This window comes from Festucalex cinctus, chromosome 9 (assembly GCF_051991245.1).
Source record: "Festucalex cinctus isolate MCC-2025b chromosome 9, RoL_Fcin_1.0, whole genome shotgun sequence".
Lineage (NCBI taxonomy): Eukaryota > Metazoa > Chordata > Actinopteri > Syngnathiformes > Syngnathidae > Festucalex > Festucalex cinctus.
Genome location: NC_135419.1, coordinates 16,553,468 through 16,574,309, shown reverse-complemented (window position 1 = coordinate 16,574,309; position 20,842 = coordinate 16,553,468). Strand labels below are relative to the sequence as shown.

Genomic DNA, 20,842 nt, shown 5'->3' with positions numbered 1-20,842 from the left:
AATGCAGAGTGATACCTTATGTGCTTGTACTTGGCAGAAAGCAACGTCAAAATATTTGTGCTGCCTGCTGAATATGTATTTGTTTCTCCGCACAAATGCACACGCATACATACATCTTTATAACATCAAACGGGCTGTACATTGTCACAGCAATGGTCTCCCTCACATCTTGGGATAACCTTTAATGATGTCATATATTTGTCATCAGCCACGGGAAGATACGGCATTCCGACGCGGCTCCTGGAGCTAATCATCTGCAGCCTGACAGGGGGGTATACATTCATGAAACACCCCCAAAATCAAACATGGTCGTCGTCATCAATTGCAGTCTTGTGGGAAAAAAAAACAAAAAACTTCTCCAGCGCTTCCAATGGCTGACATTAGTTACAGTAAACAGGACAAACAGTTCAACGTGAGGACGCATAATGCCTGCATAAGAATAACACTGACTGAAGACAGACATGATGATTGGTATTAAATTACAAGCACTAATGACAGTAAAGCGGTCCCTTCTTGCAGAGAAAGGGGGGGGGGGGAGTAATAACAGAAGGCAAAAATACAACCAGTAATGACAGGAAACCACTTCACTGTCTTGTTTCCACTGTATAGCAAATAGCAAAGCAATAGCAAAAGACAAGCGCTACCAAAATCATTTGGCTTGAGAGTGTGGAGAGAGAGCAGAGAGCAAACAGCAAAGTCACCAGTTCGCAAATGGTAGCGACAACCAAAGCTTGACAACAAGACTTCCTATGAGTTTTTAATGCAGACTTCATGAAAGAAAAGAAAGAAAAGGATCGTTGTCAGACAGCTCATCAAAACGACAATTTGGATGAAGCCACTCGTCGTCTTCCCGGCAATAACACCGAAATGACTCAATGGATTGCGCGGATGACGAGATATTATTTCACTCTCTGGCCGGAAGATACAATGTGTGTTTGACAAACTCTCGGCGTATAAATCAATATGCGCGGTCTAGAGTATATGTTCGATATCTATTACGAAATGTAATAAAGACGATACGCTTATGATTACAATTCAAAATGTGGTCACATGCTGCGTTCACTTCCCCCGGCCAAAGCGGCGTCGTTTGATGGCAGTAATTGATGACAACTTGATTCGCGAGATAAGCGGCAGCTTTGGACGCCGTTTCTTCTCATTAACGCGACAGTCAAGAAAGATTTAGTGAGTGGACGCTTGATACAGCGCCCGTTCATTTTAGTTTCAAGTGGGGGGGACAACTGTTTCCAATATTTGCCTGGCAACATAGCCAACAAAATATCTATCACAAACACTTCCCAGGATTATGTCACATCTTTACATAGTTTTTTTTTAGTCACTTTTTTTTTTTTACGTAACTTTTTTAGTTTTATTTGAATTGAATATTTTTCCATGTTTTACTTTAATTGTATCTTTTTCAATTTTACTTTGATTTGTTGAAACTGTCACCTTTTTATTTTAAAATTTTCTCATTTTATTTTCTTGATTTTAGAATTTATTTTTCATATACATTTTAAATTCACTTCACTTAACTTTTTATTTTATGTATTTATTCATATTTATTTTTTTTCCATTAAACTATTTTCCCATTTTATTGTTGTTCCTACCTTTATTTTAAAAAAAAAAAAACTTCAATATTTTCATTTCATATATTTTCACTGGGTATTTTTCCTCTAGATATTTTTTTTCTTTTCTTTTTAGCGGCATAGAAATGGCTCCGTGAAGAAGCACTGATCCGAGGCCAAATATCCACTTCCTGACATGGCTGCTCTGGAACAACTGGAGCTCATTAGAACGCTCCCGGGGAAGATGAATTAGCCAAGGGGGACGGGGGGAGTTAGGGAGGAGCATGAGGTGCATCTTTCAGCACTCGCTCTGGATCTTTGCTGGAACACCTTGTTGTTGGTCGGTCCGCGGAGGAGGATGAGAATGACGGGCGCGATGGCCGAGTGTGTTTGATGTGCAGACGCCATGTCCACTCGCTCTTTTCTCTCTAATTCATCTCATTGAAAGCCGCCACAGAAAGACATCTGCGGCTTGCCAAAAAACCTTTGGCAGGCCGCGCCGCTAATCAAGTCCAAATATGCAGGAGTCTGTATTAGGCCCACTTGTGATTGAATATTATTCTTTGCTCATGCTACAGCCATTTATTATTTTACTTTTTTCTTTTTTCTTTTTACCGCCAGCACAATTATGCTCTCTTATTTCCGACAAACTCTTTGGCCACAACACGCTCAAGTTCTTTGTAATACGAAAATGGATTCATGTAATAAATCATATGGGTGCCTACTTTTCAGTATGCTTTGTAAGTAAGGTGACATATTTTATCCAAAATGATGAAGAGTAGCAAGAAAACAGCTTTGGGAAACAAACAAAACAAAACAAAACAAAGAACGAGGTTAAATACTGGCATTTTTCACAAGAAGACATTTTATGAGGAGACTAAGGGCACAAAAACTACAAAAAATACAACAAATAAGGAAAATGAGGACAAATACAGCTACTTACTGCTCGATAAGAAGACATCCAATAGGAGACTAAGGGCAAATAATGGAGAACGAGGGCGTATGCTTAAATTTGAGGTAAGAAGACACATTTAATCTGAAAAGACAATAAGTCCAGCGAGAAAACAAAGAATAATCATGAGGGTAATTATTATATTATCTGTTATTGTACCATTTATCACAGTTAACAAAAGTAAAATTGTCACCCACTCGTTCTATTTGTGTTGCTTATTAGCATGTCTCGCAATGCCCGCTTTCTTGCTGCCCTTTATCTCCTCTTTTTTTTTTTTTTTTTTTTTTGGAGTGTCCTCTTGGGTAAAAATCTTCTCCTTACTAAAAAGTAAGTACAAGAATTTACACTTTTTTTTTTTTTTGCAAATGTGGCATTCAAGTGCTTCGTTTTCTTATTGCCCATAGTGTCCTCTTGGACAACCATTGTATTTACGCACATCCTTCTCATTATTTTTATTTTTTAGTCTGTCTCTCAGACCATGACAACACAGCAATAATCTGCTTGAGGTTAAGTGGTGTCTAAAAAAACAAAAAGGAATAAAAAAGAAGACACATTAGTTACCAGGCCACAATAACAACAGTAACACTGTCACACGCACTCAGCTCTTTTACGGCGCTCCCCCCAGGAGGATTGGTGCGTTGCAATCTGAACCCCAGTCCAGATTTATGGCTGTTTTCAGCTTGTTACAGCAGATTTATCGTCACAATAAAAGAAGAGACGGACAATCTGGAGGAATCATTAAGGGGTGGCGAGGTGGGGGTGTGAAAGTCATGCCACAGAAACATGACAACAAAGTTAGCTTCAAGCCTTCTTGAAATAAGTGTCACCAAAAAAGAAAGAAAAAGGACACAGTTCGTCGCCCATGAGAGGCAATGATGACCAACCTGGTGTCATGTATAGCTAGCTTAAGTAGTAACTTAATAGTAGCTCACAGGTTAGCTAATCTAACTAAATACTTACGTAGAGCGAGTAGGAATCTAAGTTGGTTATTGCCGTTGTTATTTTCAGCTTGTCTTGTTTTTAGGTACATCTAGTTGATGTATCAAACTAACTAGTCTTACCTGCCTACCTAGTCATCTGTTGTGAACAAGGGTAGCTTGTTATACAAAATGAAAACGTGATGGTATCTCAACTGTTATGATTGTTTTTTACCATAACATTTTGAAATGGTCAGGATATTTCCGCCTATCTTGATACCGCATCATTAGCGTTCTCGTGTGTTTTCCTGGACACAGCAACGACACCTGAACCGACAAACCTCGTCAGTCAGCTCCTGATGCGTTACCTCCTCCAAGAATCCAGAGTCCTGGAAGGATGTTGTTAGTGTAGCAGTGCCCTAAAGACCAACGACACGAGCGGACGAGGCTCTGAACAGCCGCCGGCCGACTCCGGACGTCGTAACCTTAAACGGGGCATTTTCATTCCTTCCGAACGATGTGAGCGTTTTATCTCTCAGGGCAAGCAAGTTTGGCGTCAGCGTGTCCTTTTAAGCGGTCACACCGAGTGGTCACTGACCCGAGCGATCGCACTCGCCATCACTTTCCGTGATTCATGATCCGGCACCAAAGGAGCGCAGCTGAAAGAAGAGAAAAAAGGAATGCTGACATGATGGGTTGAGAAATCCACACAGCCGCATTTAGCATTTGTCTTCTTGTCAAACTAATGGTAGTTAACAACATGCATCTGCCTATGTAGTTAGCATATTTATACCGGTATATTTGTAATAAGTTATTTAGCTCAATAGCTAGTTAGTGTGGCTCTCTAGTAAGCTAATCTACAGTCCAGTATGTCATTATGCCCTTGTTACCATATGTATTTAATCGAAGACATAGCATAGACTAGCATTGCATGGCAAAAATAATTTAGCAATCTTCGCTAGCTAGTTACTAGATATATTGATCACAGCTATGAACTGAGCTAAGTGAGATGTTATCAACATTACATTAGCATTAGTAACAAGCAAACTTTTGGAGGACTATCTGTTGTACTACTTACAATCTTGCTAAGCAAGATAAAATAGCTAGCATAGCTAACGAGTAAACTGATCAGTAAAAGATAGCCACAAATTACATGTTATATATCTACACATTTATCACAGGTATCTAGTTTTTTAGTGATGTAATAGAGAAATAGTAATAATAATTTAGTGAGCTAGCATGGGTAAATAGAATGTCAATCTATCATAGATAACTAGTTACATCTATATTAATTAGAAATTAGTAACTATATGTAATTTGTCCAAATAAAAACAGGTGCAAAGAAGAAGCTGGTTAATCACCCTGACAACGCGTTTTCTTCTCAAGGTCATGGTCTTTAGCCTGTTAGCGTGCCTGCTACGTTAAACATGGAAAGACTCATGAGTTCAGTTGCTTAGTGGTGGGGGCGCCAGACAGCCGCAGACACCCCATGGAGACAGTCATGCATCAAGTTGCTCCTTTAAAAAAAAAAAAAAAAAAAAAAAATTGCCTCTAATTTGAGTGACGGGCCATATGGGCCACGGTGCCATCCAGGAACCCCCACTGGCGATCCCCCACCAAAATGAAGAAGCCACCCCACTCCAACTAGAAGTCGTGTCATGTTGAGCATCACTACACTATGTACACATGTTCAGTGACTTTATGCCCAGTGGGCCTGTGCTAACATGTTCAGCAGCACTACGGACATATCCCTGAAAATACATGCTGATTCTTCTCGCATGTCATTTTCACCATTATAATCTACTACTACAACTCATAATAATAATAGTAAACAGAAATAATGTAAGGCAGGAATAATATGTCACCATAGCTTAATAACAATATCAATTATAGCTTAAACAAAGTTACTTTAATGCATTAAAAAAAATATATATATATATATATTGAAACTTTTTTTACACACAATTGCCACCTCCGGACTAAAGTGTAAATACAGTCTCCATAAATGCTCGTGCATGAGCCGCGCAGGTCTATACGAGCACGAGTGAACAGAAACTCCTCTGGCAAGAAACTAGCAAAGATGACTTCAACTGATAGAAAGATAAGACAATGAGAGAGCAATTCTGAATAAATTGCTTGCACAGACCCGTTATGGCGCAGAAGTGGAAACTTTTATTTTTTTTTAGCATTCCAGCAACACATTCAAATCACGCAAAAAAAAAAAAAAAAAAAGACATTAAAACAATGCGGAAGTTACACAAGAATTGGAAAGTCCCCGAATGCCTCTATTTAGAAGAGACTTACAGGCTTATCGACACAGTTGTTGTAAAGACATTCGGGCATATCAGGGCATTGCTTCTGCATTTACAGGTCGATGTGTAAAAATATGTAATTTTAACATTTAAAACTTTCTTAATGCAGCTTTAATTATTCATTATAAAAATAGTCCGAAAAACAAACATACCACAAACAGTCATCACCTGGTCGCTTCAACATATACTTTGCAAGCAATGTATATATATTTTACTGCTTTTAGTAGATTAGTACATTTATCATTACATTTTGTTAGTATATATCTCTCTATGTGTTTCATTGTAAGTTAAATCCTGTTAGCGTTTGCACACATTCTTGGCAAGAAATACAAATATGAACGTCCGCAGATGCATTTTTCTGCATCCAGCGCATCAAAAATTGCTCATAATTTCCAATCTGTCTGTAATTTTGCTCTACCGCTACAATTCATTAGCAAAGAAAACAGAAACGGCGGTCTTTTTCAGCGCCATACACAAAGTGGACACAGATGTAGTGGCGTGGGCGCTAATAGGAACTTGCATACTAGTGTGAACGTGCCATTATGTTGAAATTACCACACTAAAGAACGAAAAAAAAACCCCATCCATGTTTGTAGTCTAACACAGCCCCTAAGAGGGTGGCCAACATCCATCTCAGTTAATGATCAATTTCCTTAGCCACAATAACTACTTCCTACTTGAAGAGAGAGAGGAAAAAAATAAAGTAAAATGTCAACATTTTATTCCAGTGAAACACAAGAGATACACACTCATCTAATTGGAGAGCAAAAGAATCCCCGTTGGAGTCCATATGCTCTTTTTAGGGTTATATTTCACTGTTTCTTTTTTATGATTAACATGAATTCACCAGGCCATCTGGCGCTGCTTTGAGTCAGCGGCGGGTCAAACAACATTTCCACTTAACATCACCTAAAACAGCATTTCGTCCTGTACTCAAAACAAATACACTACAGTATATACAATGGAACAATAAACTATTTCATTTGACAAAAATAAAATAAATAAATAACTACTATATTTTGAGTCACAAAAAACTGGCAATGAAAAGATGCCAATGACCTGAAATTGTCACGTACATTGAATTTGTTGAAGATTCAAAATCATATTTAATGTTGACCAAAAAAAAAGTATATTAGATTCAAAGACTACATTGTCGTCACTGTTGATAAAACGTATGTTTGCGTAATTTCGATTAAGACTCAAAATTGTGCAGAATATTTTCTAAATATTTATGTTGGGTTCATTTAAAACTCAAAACCATCATAAACTGTCTTGTAAAAAGAGAACTTCAATAAAAAAAAAAACTGAATATGACTTAATTGAGGACTAGATATTGTAAATGTGTACAAAAGTCATCTTATGTACATTAGATACAATAAAGTCGTCAATATTTATGAAACCACGTACATATCCTTGTTTGCAAAAACAGTAAGAGTGGTTAATTTATGACTAAATCGTAAGCTTACAAAAACGAATGCTTGGTTCACTTGTAATGGGCGGTGGCTGATCGGTCATGGATGGCGCAGGGGGACAGCAAAAAAAAAAAAAAAGCAGGAGCGCAACAAAAGGATTGGCAGGCCACGGATTCCCTTTATTATAAGAAAAAAACAAAACAAAACAAAATAGTGGGTTTGGCGCCACAATAGCCATACGCTTCCACGGCGTCAAAAATGAAAAAGCGCTGCACATGCACACAACCACAAAGAAGCTTCACCTTGTGGCACAGTGCCACACTGCCGATTATTACACACTGAATGCTTAAAATCATCTTCAGTTTTACAAACACACGAACGCTAGCTTCATTCAAGACCCGAAAATTGTCATGAATCATTACTAAATTTGTAATCATGTCCATCAAAGTCTAAAAATTGTTGTTTATGTAAAGTATACTACATTCATGTCCAGTAAGAGACAAGTTGATGCATATCTCGACACATGGGGTGTGATACGATTGAAGGACGGTACATTTTAAAGTGGAACAATTCGGTTCGACTTGATGTATTGACAGCGATTAAATCAGAACTGCTTACTCAATTCAAATCGTTTTTCCTTACACCCCTAATGCTCAAGTTTTGTTTATTTTTACAAGGACAAAAGTGTGAGAAGGAGATCGCGTCGATCTCATAGCAGAGGCCAGCTGCATATTTCGGCAGGCGGCCGTCATCCGGAATACTTAACGGCAGCTTGACAAAGGTCGTAAATGGAGTCAAGGTGTCAAACAGGTGCGGCGAAAGAGGAGAGTGGGGCGAATAAAACCAGAGTGCGGGGAGGAGGCACCGAGAGACAAGAGAGCTTTGACAAAGACGTCCGAGCGGCGCTAACGTCGACCTCTCGCTCCTCGCCTGTCGTAAATCGCCAGTCGTTAAGGACGACCGGACAACTCCTGGCGACCACTTCAAACAGGGACGCGGGGGGTTCCGTGCGCTAGCTCGGGGGTGTCGGGGAGGCGTTACGATCCCGTCGCTGCTCTGCGTCTCCACATCTGGCTGGCAGCGCCTCAGCCCGCAAATTGAGACTTTGTGTCTTCTTGTGACATCTTTATGAAGGCTCGCTGTTACTCACTTCTATAAACCTGGCCTTCGCCTAACTGCGCCTCCCTTGACACCCCCGCACTGACCCGGAGACGGTGAGACATTAATGCAAAACATTTGCGGCGTCTTCCTGAAAGGAGCTGTGAAAATGGGAATTGAACCTGTGCACCTTGTCCACATTACACCACTAGATGAATCCATCGGTCCTGCGTTGATTTATGAGCTGGCCTGGAAGTGCCCGCAAGCCCCCCTTAAAAGTTATTCAGGGATCCCCAGACTGTGGTGCGTGCCCGCCAGGGGGTGCGTGACATTGAAAGAGTAACGGCAATCAGTTGGAATATAAAATTTTGTGTGAGCGTGATGGCCTTTATTGCCTATGAAAAGGCTTTGTTTGTACTTTTTTGGGGTCGGGGTGTGCTGGAGCAATGGATTGTGCCAACTCTTGCATGGCTTAAAGTTTAAACGATTTGGGAAAGACTGCTTCGGAGCAGAGATTCCCAAACTGCGGTGAACACACACTCAGACGAATTTTTTTGCTGACTTGATGGTACATTATGTTCCATCACGAGCCTTGCACTCACAACATGCTGGTCAATTGGTGGCTCAGAGAGCCAAGAAGACGACAGCAGGTTCGACAGCATTCTCTATTCTTTTCCGGAGTGCCCTACCCATAGAAATTACAGCAACTACCTCTGTAGAAATGTTTCAATCTTGATTTATTTCTATCACACAGACTATGCAAATAGTCTCTGACTCTGCCTCAACCCCTGACATTTGGATTTTGGCTTGTTTTTTGGCCACTTCTCCTCTCTCACTCCCATCCTTCCTATTTCCCCAAATTGCTGGATTCTCAATCACACCCTATACTGTAAATATAAAGGTTGCACTATCAATTTGAACTCATATTACCCGGTAAAGATTTGAGACTACTTGACGATGTATTTCTACACATTCTATATTTTTAACACATGTAGAATTTTCATCTTGTCTCTAACACTGTCTGGATTTTGGCCTGTTTGACTGCCGCTTCTCCTGTCTTCGTAGAGACGTTGCTGCGGAGGATTTTGCATACACCCACCAGGACAGATTCTAAGGAGAAACACCACTTTGGACTCGACTTCACTTTGTAGTCCTTTATGCAGGCGAACGACATGCGCCAATTCGGGATATTTATGGGGCTGCATAAGTAAAAAACACTGGGGAAAGACTGCTTTGAATCAGGATTCACAAACTGTGGTATGTCCACCGTCTTGAAATTTTAGTAATTACCCATTTTTACTTTTTTTTATAGGGCAAGAGAGGGTGTGCAAAAGAGAGGGGGTTAACCAACTCTGTTGAGATGTACTGTAGAAGGCTATGTGTGGAAAGATAGATTTAGAGCACACTATGGTGCACCCACCTCTGGGGGTACTTTACACATTTTTACACAAGTTTTTAGACTTTTTTTTTTTTTTTTTAATGGTGTGCAGGGGAGAATGGATGCATCAAAGATTTTAGAATGTTGAAGGCAGAGCACTTGTAAAGCACGAGATTAAAAGTCTAACGTGGCCCATCGGTATAATCTGATATTTACATGACAAAAACGGGAATAAAGATCCAACAATAGAGTATGCTCAGATGCTGGTGTAGAGTGTAAACAGAAGGTGGCATGATGCCGCAATGTGTCGCCAGGATGACAGACAGATTCACTATCACTTGACATCCTCCAATGGACCCTCCCCACCCCCCTTTCACTGCACACCCCCCACTCCAAACGAGTCCTTGGGGCACAGCGCCATGGCCATCATGCATGCCCAGTGTAGCGTTTCCCAAAATGCAGGCCGGGTGCGACTGAGGCTCTTTGCCTTTGACAGCAGGAATAAATCACCACAATTACAAGCTACAACAGACCATGGGCCTGTTCCCAAATCCAAGGTGTCTCTTCACTGTATTTACTTAACTGCAGATGGGCGAGAAAGCTATTGCATTGCTCATTTCATTGAAGAATGGTGTACAATAATCACAGCTATTCACAAAGGTTAGTGACCAAGCCCGACCAAGAAAAGCGAAATTCGGAAAGCGAAGCGACAGTGACGTGCACCTCATCAAAACATTTATGATTGCCTATACTTTAAACATAAATGCACCACGGACTATGACCCCAAAACAGTTTAATGTGTAATATCATAGTTGTCTAAGTCATGTATTAACGCTTTCGGGAAAAAAACATTTTTAGCAACTACAAATTTCTTTTTATTAGCATTAGCCTAATAGCATAATTACCAAAGTCATTTTGATTCACAATATTAAAAATAATAATTATAGAACAAAAATAAAATACAAATGAGCTTACTAAAATTTGTGAAGTGACTTTTTTCTTTCTTTCTTTCTTTCTTTCTTTTTTTTCTTTTTTTTAGCAAAAAATAACGTTACATTATAAATGCCAACCGTGAATACGCAGGGTTCACTCCACGTCTGTAGATGGCGCTAGGCTACCTTTCAGCTTTTTCATTCAGGGAGGCCTTTTGTTACGGCCTTTCCTCATCCTCCACCGCCACCATCTGACTCCCTACAGCCCTCCCTACCAATTTCTTATTTTTTCAGCATGTGGGTTGGGCGTAAGGGAGACGCAGGACAGGGGGAAATTGGCGTAATGAATTTAGGGCGCTCATGCTCGCTGAGGCGAGGCTCCCTCGGCTGCTCGTAGCCATTAATCTTCCGCACTCTGTCAAGAGCAAAATGTGCCCACAATGGGCAAAGGGGGGAGCTCCAATTGACTACCAATTACGCGGCTGTGAATAAAGGATGTGGAGAGAGAGGAGCTAGCGGGGGTGCAATATGCTTCGGCGCTGATGTTTAGTTTAACCCTGCGACTGTGTGTGTGCGTGTTTGCGTGTGTGTTGGAGTGTGAAGGAGCTGCGCTTATCTGCGTGTTAACGCCACCATGAGGTGTTAAGAAGCAGCAGGAGACTGTTTTCTTTTTCCTTTTTTTTTCTTTTTAAGGGGGTGGCAAAATATCACAAATTTTATGGCATAGGGATTTAGTAAAAACAGGAAGTTTTTTTTGGTGGGGGGGGGGGGGATGAATGTAAGTTTTGTTTTTTAAATTTCTTTCATTATTTTGGCCAAAATATTTACATTAGCAATATATAAACAGCATACAGTGCACTACACATTTGTAACAAACATTCTTTGTCTTGTGAAAATCCACTATCTTAATGCTAACATATAATGGCAAACAGCAAAGACAGGTTAACAAAACTAGCATTGATATCAAGATAGTGAAATTTTTGCAATGGAAGTTTGAAGACAAATTGGGCAGCAACACTTGCAGACAGACAATATCACACAATGCTAACAGGGATATTTTCGTTATCCTCTGAGAAAAATGAGAGAGAGTGAGAAATCGTGAGAAATTGATTATCGGCCGGGCTGGTTATTGGTGACAATATTTACCGATAACTACTTGAATTGACTACTAATAATTGATATTGGCCATGGAAAAAAACATTTAGTGTAGCTGTGACCGTTGCTGTTGCAATAACGTTTTGTAGTAAACCGTCTTGATTGCTTCAGCGTGCATATCAGAAGGAGCAGCGCAATTGCCATTGAATTAAAGCAAGTAATCATAATCCTTACGATAGATACACAATTCGAACATGGCCACAAAATGAATTAAATTGCCAAGTCATGGCACCATTGTATTTTCATTTCGAGACCACTTTTCCAGTTGCCTTTGACGTGATGGCTCCACAATGTTGTTGTTTCCTGAAATGGATCCATTTGGGCAAATGTTTTTACTGAGCACCCACGTGGCACAGCATCTTTGGCAGGATGCATGTTATCAGCGTACATTAACACTGTACAGGCGGGTTCAGGGAAACTATTGTGAGCATGATTGCCCCCCCTCACTCCTTACCCAAGCCCCCCTTCTGGTTGCGATTATTCCAAAGCCATGTTTATTGTATTACCCGTACGAACATGACAAGAACTAATACGTTCCCTAATTGTGTCTGATTTCATCCGGGTTCCACAGCCGCGGTCCAGTTGGGTTCCTAATTAGGCCGTTACACCAAGACGAGAGGGGCGGAAAATCAATCATAGAAAAACTAAAAGATGAAGTGAAGACGAAGAGGATGTAGGGCCAAGTGGCTGCCAAGTATGTGAAATGGAGGATTCCAAGAACAACTTTCACAGCTACAATAACACTTTTCCAAGCCTAGTGATTTTTGGGGAGCTATTTAAGACCTTCATGTGTACGGAAAAATGTCAGGAATGAAGATCAACGGTGTGAAAGTGTGCGCTTAAATTCATCTCCACAAGAGGACATTGACTTACGTTTGGTGAACAGTTATGGCGGAAAACAATCCGTTCCGGGACGCTGCTTCAGTTCCAAGATGTATTTGCTTGAATTTTCTTTATCTGTATGGACCATGCTGAGAAGAGGAAAATATGAATTAGATTAGCAAATTACAATTGTTTGAAGAAAAGAAAAGAAAAAAAAAAGAGTTATAAATCAGTCATTGTTTCATTTCAAGGGACACAATCATATTTTTGAGGGGGAAAAAAAAAGTCTATAAGAAAGTCAGATATGTTTGACAAAATTGTCCATTTAAAAGGAAAAAAAAAAGTATTTAAAAAACATTCTATTTTGAGGGACAAATAAATTCCTTAACAAGTATTACATTGTGAGAAAAAATAACATTTATACAAATTAAAATGTTCCAAAAAAATGCACTATTTAGTGAAAAAAAAAAAAACATTTTTTAATGAATTTAAAAAAAGAAATTTGAATTCCTATGGCAGTGAGGGGTGAAAACGGTAGTAATGTTTATCCAGCGTTGAGATTATGTTCCCCAGACCCAAAAAGCTTATGGCAAACTGTCAGCGCCATGTTAAAGCTATTGTTAACAGCAGCAACAGCAAAAGTGTGCTAAGTGTGTATGTTTGTTTGTATGTAGGCACATGGCAATTCTTATGCGTGTTGTCAGCATTGGCATGTTTGGGGGTGGGGGGAGGGTGGACGTAGGTGGGGTAAGGGGTAGGCGGACTTCTTGTTGTTGTTGCCGGGCGGGATGAAAAGAGGCGTGAAAGCGGCCAACTGTTGGAGGTCGGCAAAGGGTTGCGCCCAGCGCTTGAAAGACGACAACAATGACAGAGGAGGACGGGCCACTTGGCGCACGCGCACACACAAACCTTATTAACAAAATAAACGCAATGGTTGACATTTGTACATTTGAGAAGAAAACCAGTACAAGATTAAAATAATGTATTAATGAAAAAAAAATGCATGGCAACAAAAAGTCATAATTTGAAAATAAAAATTAATGAATAAGTAAAATCTGTATTTTTTTTACATCAAAAACTTGGGGAAAATGGAACATTTTTGAAAAAGCACATTTATGTTCTTTTTGTAAATTTTATCCACTGTAATTTTTCCTGTGTAAATGTTTATTGTCCCCGCAAGCATAGCTTTGTAAAAAGTGACATTTGACCTCTGTTGCCAACACGGGTGACAATATGGTGGCTTTGGTGGAGAGCTTGTCTGTATGTTGGAGGACATCAATCTTTCACTAATTCCTTCAAGTGTGAAAGGGTCTCGGTGGTGTCAGCCAAAGCGGGAAGATGGTTCCCGCCGGTGCTATTGAGCAAGGGGGCGGGGCAGGGAGTGATAGGGGGTCCGCGGACCCTCTGGTCGACACCCCCGGAAGGCCCTGGGCAGATGGCGGCGGCATTAACTCCACAATGGACGTCTAATTAGGCCCACAATAGGGAGAGAGATGCTGCCTGAGACGACACGCACCTAACACGCACACTCGATCGCGCCCACCCACCTGACTCTAATAGAAGGGAAGCTGTGACTATGGCAGATTCTGGGGGGGAACAACACTACACTTAATTAATTAATAAACCATTTCTTTTCCCCCATTAATTTCAACTGCCCCAAATTTTGGAATTTTCTCATCAAATTTCATATTGTGAGATGAAAAATTTGGATTTCAATGTAAGCTGTATTATATTAACACACCCAAGAATTTCAAAAAGTGCTTCTAATTTATAAACAGTACAGACCGCCTGAGAAGACACACACATAACACACACACACACACACACACACACGCACACAGCCCCCACCTTCTGCCCCAGCAGTAATATAGGAGGCTATGACTTTATTAGCCCTCATTAACACAAATTAGAGCACTTGAGCCCCCTCCCCTCAGCGACGGTGATGACAAATTGAATTAAGTGTTTGGAAACAAGTCAATCCCCATCCCCTGGCCAGGCGGCAGCCATATTGCGTTGACATTCATTTGCAGTCGGGAGGGGGGCCCCAGGGGGGCATAAAGAAGAAGAAGAAGAAAAAGTGCCATTATGTGGAAGTAGGTGGAATATTTTAAGAGGCGGTGAATTCTTTTGGCGGATGCTCCTGACTGGGGCGGGTCCCGACTTAAGTTGGCCGAGTTAAGTGAGCCTTTAAACGCCCCGCCAGATGCTTCCATTCAAACATACTGGTCGACACTTGCATTTTATTCTTTCAGGTTTTTAAACAGTTAAACAAATAATGGTGTATTCACATCTGAATTTTAAATATTAGAGGTAATTTACAAATGTGTCTTTTTTTTTTTTTTTTTTAACAATTCAGATCTTTTTCTTTTTTTTTATGTTCCAGCCAAGTGACATTTTCAATAAGCCTTTCATAAAATTAAAAATTTTAATATAACATCTATTTTCTAAACAATAGCTAAATATTTAAATACTTCAGATATTTCACACAAAAAAAACACTGTAAACATTTCAAATCTTCCAAGAAAAAAAAAAAAATCATGTGATTTGTTGCAACATGGCAGCTATTTTCCATTTCATAATAGATTAACTTTAAATGCTTCGACTTTAGAATTTTTTTTTTAATAACATATAACATTTTGGAAATATTACAGTTGAGGAAAAGGAGAGTCTGGGCTTCCCTGATAAAACTGCTACCCCCGCGACCGGACCTCAGATAAGTGGATGGATGGATGGATGGATGGATGGATGGAAAAAGCCATATATGTTATTTTTTGAACATGTCAGCTATTTTCTAAGCTATATATAAAATTGTATTTATTTTTTTTTTACACTGTAATATAGCTAATACACATAATCATGTGTCCTTAAAACTTAATTAAAGTCTAGGTTATATCAACATATTAAAACGACAAACAAGTTTTGAGTCTCTCCGGCACTATATTTGAAGTGTGCCCATGTCTTTATCAGGTGTGTCAGTTGTACTAAAGTGGTGAAATAGTGACTCGTTGTGGCAATTTGGTGAATTACAAAGCTAGTGGAACTTTACAGAAAAACGAGTTTCCAGCATTTTATTTACTTTTTATCAAGCTGCTAAAATTCGAAAAACCGGCTGAAAAAAATGAACATGAATTTTTACATACAGATAAGGTCATCTTATGTATATTTTATAAATTGCAGCTATATTTATTGTCATTAAATTATAAAAGAAACAATTCGTTTTATAATTAAAATAGTTTTAATCAACTGCAATTTTAACTTCAATTATCCATTTTATGACGTCACAAACAAAATTCATACACAAGCTAAATCTTGGTTGGCATATAAATATTTTTGGGAAAAAGCCAATTATTTGTTGTAGTACTCGAAATGTCTCGTAGAGTGCGCTGCTGTAGACTGGATGATATTGGGAAATTAAACTGAAGGTAACTCACAAACAGTCGATGTTAGGATCGTTCTTGGGATGTCGCTGTTGCTCCACAATTCCTTTGCTCCTCACTGCTCCTGCTGTTTGCCACCTGGAAGCAGGACAAGACGAGCCAACACTTTTCAACAGGAAGCTGCATTCTTGTCATTTCCTGCATCACAAACAAACCACAAGCATATGGAACTACTACCCACGTGGATTTTTACCACTGACATTCCCACTCAAAGGCAGAAAAATATATATCCAGACTGTTTTCCTTTTTTTGTTACTACCACAGTGGTCCTTCATAACCTAAATTTTTTGGGGCTTAAGTACAAAATTTAGTGGCACACACTTTAATTCAACTTGTCTAAATGTTAAAAATACCACTCATTTGTACTACATTGCTGATAGATGGTAATGATAAGCATGAAGCAGTTTGTCAGGAACATAAAAAATGATTATTTTTTTTATTTTTTTTGTTACTAGTTAATATTAAGCACCTGTGTGAGTGGATAAAACATGTTTACTTAATTTTGGGAGGCAAAATGCTTTTCTAAATTAAAAAAAAAAATGCAAATGATATACAAATTATTTCCTTTTACATTAGGCTTTGTAAACATTCCTGCTAATTTAAAACCTAGTGATTCTGAACATAATTCGTTTATGTCCGTTTATCTTCTATAATAGTGGTGGGCAAATTCGGTCCTCGAGGGCCAGAGTCCTGCAGGTTTTGGATGTTTCCCTGCGCCAACGCAGCTGATTCCGATCATTATCAGTCTTATGCAGAGGTTGCTGATGAGCTGATCATATATCAGCTATGTTGGATAAGGAAAACATCCAAAACCTGCAGGACTCCAGCCCATGAGGACTGAGTTTGACCACCTCTGTTCTATATACTTTTTGTCAATTACGGCATGAAACCAATTGAATTGAGCTCTGAGTAGACAGTAGAGAAACACCATTTTTAATCAGTCTTCAAAATTGGGCAGCTTTATTCGGATTAATATGCACAAAAATATCAATTAATGATGTTAATCGATCCCTAATCGTTCTCAATGAATTGATGCGAGACGTTTGGCGAAGCAGCCGTCCCTTTAGTCCTGATCCACTTTTGCCGGTTTCACAGTGACCAATCCAAGCTTCCTGAGCCTCTCTCGTGAGGAGGCTTTAACGTTTAAAAAAATTCGCCCTCTTCATGTACAACGTCCAGAGAGTCGGCGCCGACCTCCTCGTAGTCCTTCTCCAGGGCGGCCATGTCATCGCGGGCCTCGGTGAATTCGCCCTCCTCCATGCCTTCGCCCACGTACCAGTGCACGAAGGCGCGCTTGGCGTACATCAAGTCGAACTTGTGATCCAGGCGGGCCCAGGCCTCGGCGATGGCGGTGGTGTTGCTGAGCATGCACACGGCCCGCTGCACCTTGGCCAGGTCACCTCCGGGCACGGTGGTGGGCGGCTGGTAGTTGATGCCCACCTTGAAGCCGGTGGGGCACCAGTCCACGAAATGGACGGTGCGCTTGTTCTTGATGGCGGTGATGGCGGCGTTGACGTCCTTGGGCACCACGTCGCCGCGGTACAACAGGCAGCAAGCCATGTATTTACCGTGGCGCGGGTCGCACTTCACCATCTGGTTGGCCGGGTCGAAGCATGAGTTGGTGATCTCGGACACGGACAGCTGCTCGTGGTAAGCCTTCTCAGCCGAGATCACCGGGGCGTAGGTGGCCAGCGGAAAGTGGATGCGCGGGTAGGGCACCAGGTTGGTTTGGAACTCCGTCAGGTCCACGTTCAAGGCGCCGTCGAAACGAAGGGAGGCGGTGATGGATGACACGATCTGGCTCATCAGCCGGTTCAGGTTGGTATACGTGGGACGCTCGATGTCCAGGTTCCGGTGACAGATGTCGTAGATGGCCTCGTTGTCCACCATGAAGGCGCAGTCCGAGTGTTCCAGGGTGGTGTGCGTGGTCAGGATGGAATTATAGGGCTCCACCACGGCGGTGGACACCCGGGGGGCCGGGTAGATGGAGAACTCCAACTTGGATTTCTTGCCAAAATCCACGGAGAGACGCTCCATCAGCAGAGAGGTGAAACCCGAGCCGGTGCCGCCACCGAAGCTGTGGAACACCAGGAAACCCTGCAGGCCGGTACACAAGTCGGCCTGGAGGTACACACAGGACAGGAGTGTTCTCAAGACGCCAAAATTCAAACTTTGATACTGAAAGGGGAAGTCAACCGAAAAAACATTTTTTTCCAATGTTCAGCCCCACTAGTCTAAATATGGTATTCTGGTTCATATTGCATTAGTGGAATATGAGTTAAGGGGTAGCCAATTTGCCACTTGCTGTCGACTGAAGATGACATCAATGTTGCGCAAGTCTCAGGTAACAACCAATCACAGCACAGCTTAAAAAAAAACAGGTAATCTGTGATTGGTCGTTGCCTGAGCCGAGCAATTGTGAGCTCATCTTCAGTCGACAGCAAGTGGCAAAATGGCTGCCCCCAGAGATGGATAAAAACGGCTGGATTTTGCTGCTTACCTCATATTCCAAAAATGTAACACTAATCAGAATGTCATGTTTAGACTACTGAGGTCATACGTAACATATTGTCAAGATTTTTTAATGTTGACTTCCACTTGAAATTATACCACAGCAAACAAACAAAATATATATATAAAACCTGCACAAGTGATGTTTTTAGAGAACTCCTAAAGCCTGGTTCACACGGCAGGAGAATTGGCCCAATTTTAGTCCCGAATTTTCCCGTCACCACACACGGCGCCTCTCGATATCAGCGCTCAGAAGGACCCCCGACTCGAAATGGTGGACTGGATATCCAACATGTTGGGATTGTTTTGGCCCGACTTCGCTCCGCGCAGCCGGTTGACGGTGACGTGCAGCCAATCAGAAAGCGAGCCAACGAGGAAGCCGGTGGGGAATCCAAAATCAAAACAGTCATGACACAGCAGAAAGTCCGTGCTCGCGCTATTAAACTCTTTTTATTTTTTTATTTGTATTTTTTATTTTATTTTTTAAAATACACGCACACATTCTCCACAAATAAACTGGTCTCCGGGTGGGACGCCAACCCGCGCCGCCAGCACTGAGCCGAGGGCAAGCGATGTCTTGCCAGTGCCCATTTACACTCCTCTAAACAACACCTTTTCTTTTTATGCCGCTTTTTCGGCTGAAAACCAGGATCGACTCATGTTGACGACTCGCAAGCCACGTTTAATCTCGAGAGGTTTTGCGCGACTTCCCGTCACATTCTTGAATGAACTCGGCTTGTGTGTGGTGTGTGATTGTGCAGTGTGGCCGCACATCACACACGGTACGTTCAAAACTGTAACTCCCGTGATTTTTTCTCTTCACGTGTGATGTCTGCAAAGATTGGAAATTGGCCGGCAATTTTAAAATCTTGCCGTGTGAACCAGGCTTAAGCATCAAAGTTAGCCAAACATTTCAAGAGCAGAGATATACATACAACACAGTGAGAAGTACGTTTCCCCAGACAGATACGCAAGTAGCTTCAGTACTTCCCAGAAAGGTGCTCACCAGTTTGCGTATCCTATCAGCTACCTGGTCGATGATCTCTATGCCGATGGTGTAATGTCCGCGGGCGTAGTTGTTGGCCGCATCCTCCTTACCTGTGATCAGCTGATTCGGGTGGAAGAGCTTACGATAGGTTCCGGTGCGCACTTCGTCTGTAGATTTAAGATTAGTGTGAGTTGTTAGAACTAGTTCCAATACATGAATCATCGGCGGATTTACCGATGACGGTGGGCTCCAGGTCAACGAAAACCGCCCTGGGGACGTGCTTCCCCAACCCGGTCTCGCTGAAGAAGGTGTTGGAAGAACCGTCGCCGCCGAAGGCCATGTCGTTCGGCGTCTGGCCGTCCGGGAGGATACCGTGCTCCAGGCAGAACAGCTCCCAGCAGGCATTGCCGATCTGGACGCCAGCCTGGCCCACGTGTATCGAGATACACTCGCGCTATGAAAGGAAAACAAGTCTGCTTTAACCCAAAATGGATGACTTTTGTTATTTTTCAACATGGGTTCTTCAGAATGTTCTTTCAATCTGGTGTCAGGGGTCAACGTTTGGCCCTTTCTTAGGGGGCACTAGTAATTCTTTTAATCACTCAAGTACATAATTTTTTTGGCAGGATACAAATTTTGCAAACTCTGGTGCACTTTTGAGCATGGTAAAACCCCTCAATAAGTTGGCTTAGTTTCTTGAAATAGTAAAAATCATGAAAATGCAAGCCTAAAGCTATTTCAATATGGTCCTTCTTAAAAATGTTTGATGATGCTCTGGTAATTATAAGAGAATTATTACTATTTTATTGTTTTCTTTTCCTACAAAGGACATAAACTATTGTTGTTGAACTGTCCTAATGACAAGAAAAAAGAAGACAACCTATTTGTGTTGTACTTTCAAATAGAAGACAAATTGTGAAAGAGACAACATATCAACAATACACTTTTGTAACATAAAGACAAATTATTCATGTTATTCTTGCACAAAACATAGAAACTATTTTTATTGTACTTTCCTCAAAAGAAGACAAACTGTCTTTCTTTTATTCGTGAATTTACTGCTTGCAGTTTGTAGTTTATGCTTCATTTTAAATGTGTTCTTGCTGCACAAAAAAGTAAGTATTTTTTTTCTGGTACCCAACATGAACCGAATCATTACCGTCAAATCAAGGTACATACCAAACTATGATTTTTGTCATACCACTACAGCCCTACTTGTGACAAGTGTTGATCATACCTATTGAGTCAAACTCATCCCAAATTGTTAGAAGAAATAAAATAAAAATGCCAAACAAAATAGGTGCTTATGATATCACTTGAAAAATGTCAAACATCCTGCGTGGTGGGGTCAGGTGTTTTTGAGACA

At 40.9% G+C, this 20,842-nt stretch overlaps 1 protein-coding gene across 3 annotated transcripts in view; it reads right to left on the bottom strand.

Annotated features, from left to right (window-relative positions):
- The window catches only part of LOC144025423 (tubulin alpha-3 chain-like), a 101,127-nt gene that overhangs the window by 79,011 nt on the left and 1,274 nt on the right, over positions 1 to 20,842 (bottom strand). For 2 of the 3 annotated variants that reach the window (XM_077531408.1, XM_077531409.1), the window contains exons 2-5: positions 19,711 to 19,930; positions 19,495 to 19,643; positions 15,972 to 18,098; positions 12,592 to 12,689 (exon numbers count right to left, since the gene is read on the bottom strand). In XM_077531408.1, the coding sequence (XP_077387534.1) occupies positions 17,121 to 18,098; positions 19,495 to 19,643; positions 19,711 to 19,816 (1,233 nt within the window). In that variant the 5' untranslated portion in view covers positions 19,817 to 19,930 and the 3' untranslated portion in view covers positions 12,592 to 12,689; positions 15,972 to 17,120. Of the gene's footprint in view, positions 1 to 2,836; positions 4,091 to 12,591; positions 12,690 to 15,971; positions 18,099 to 19,494; positions 19,644 to 19,710; positions 19,931 to 20,842 lie in introns of those variants that run through there. The other variant, XM_077531407.1, reaches the window with a different exon arrangement.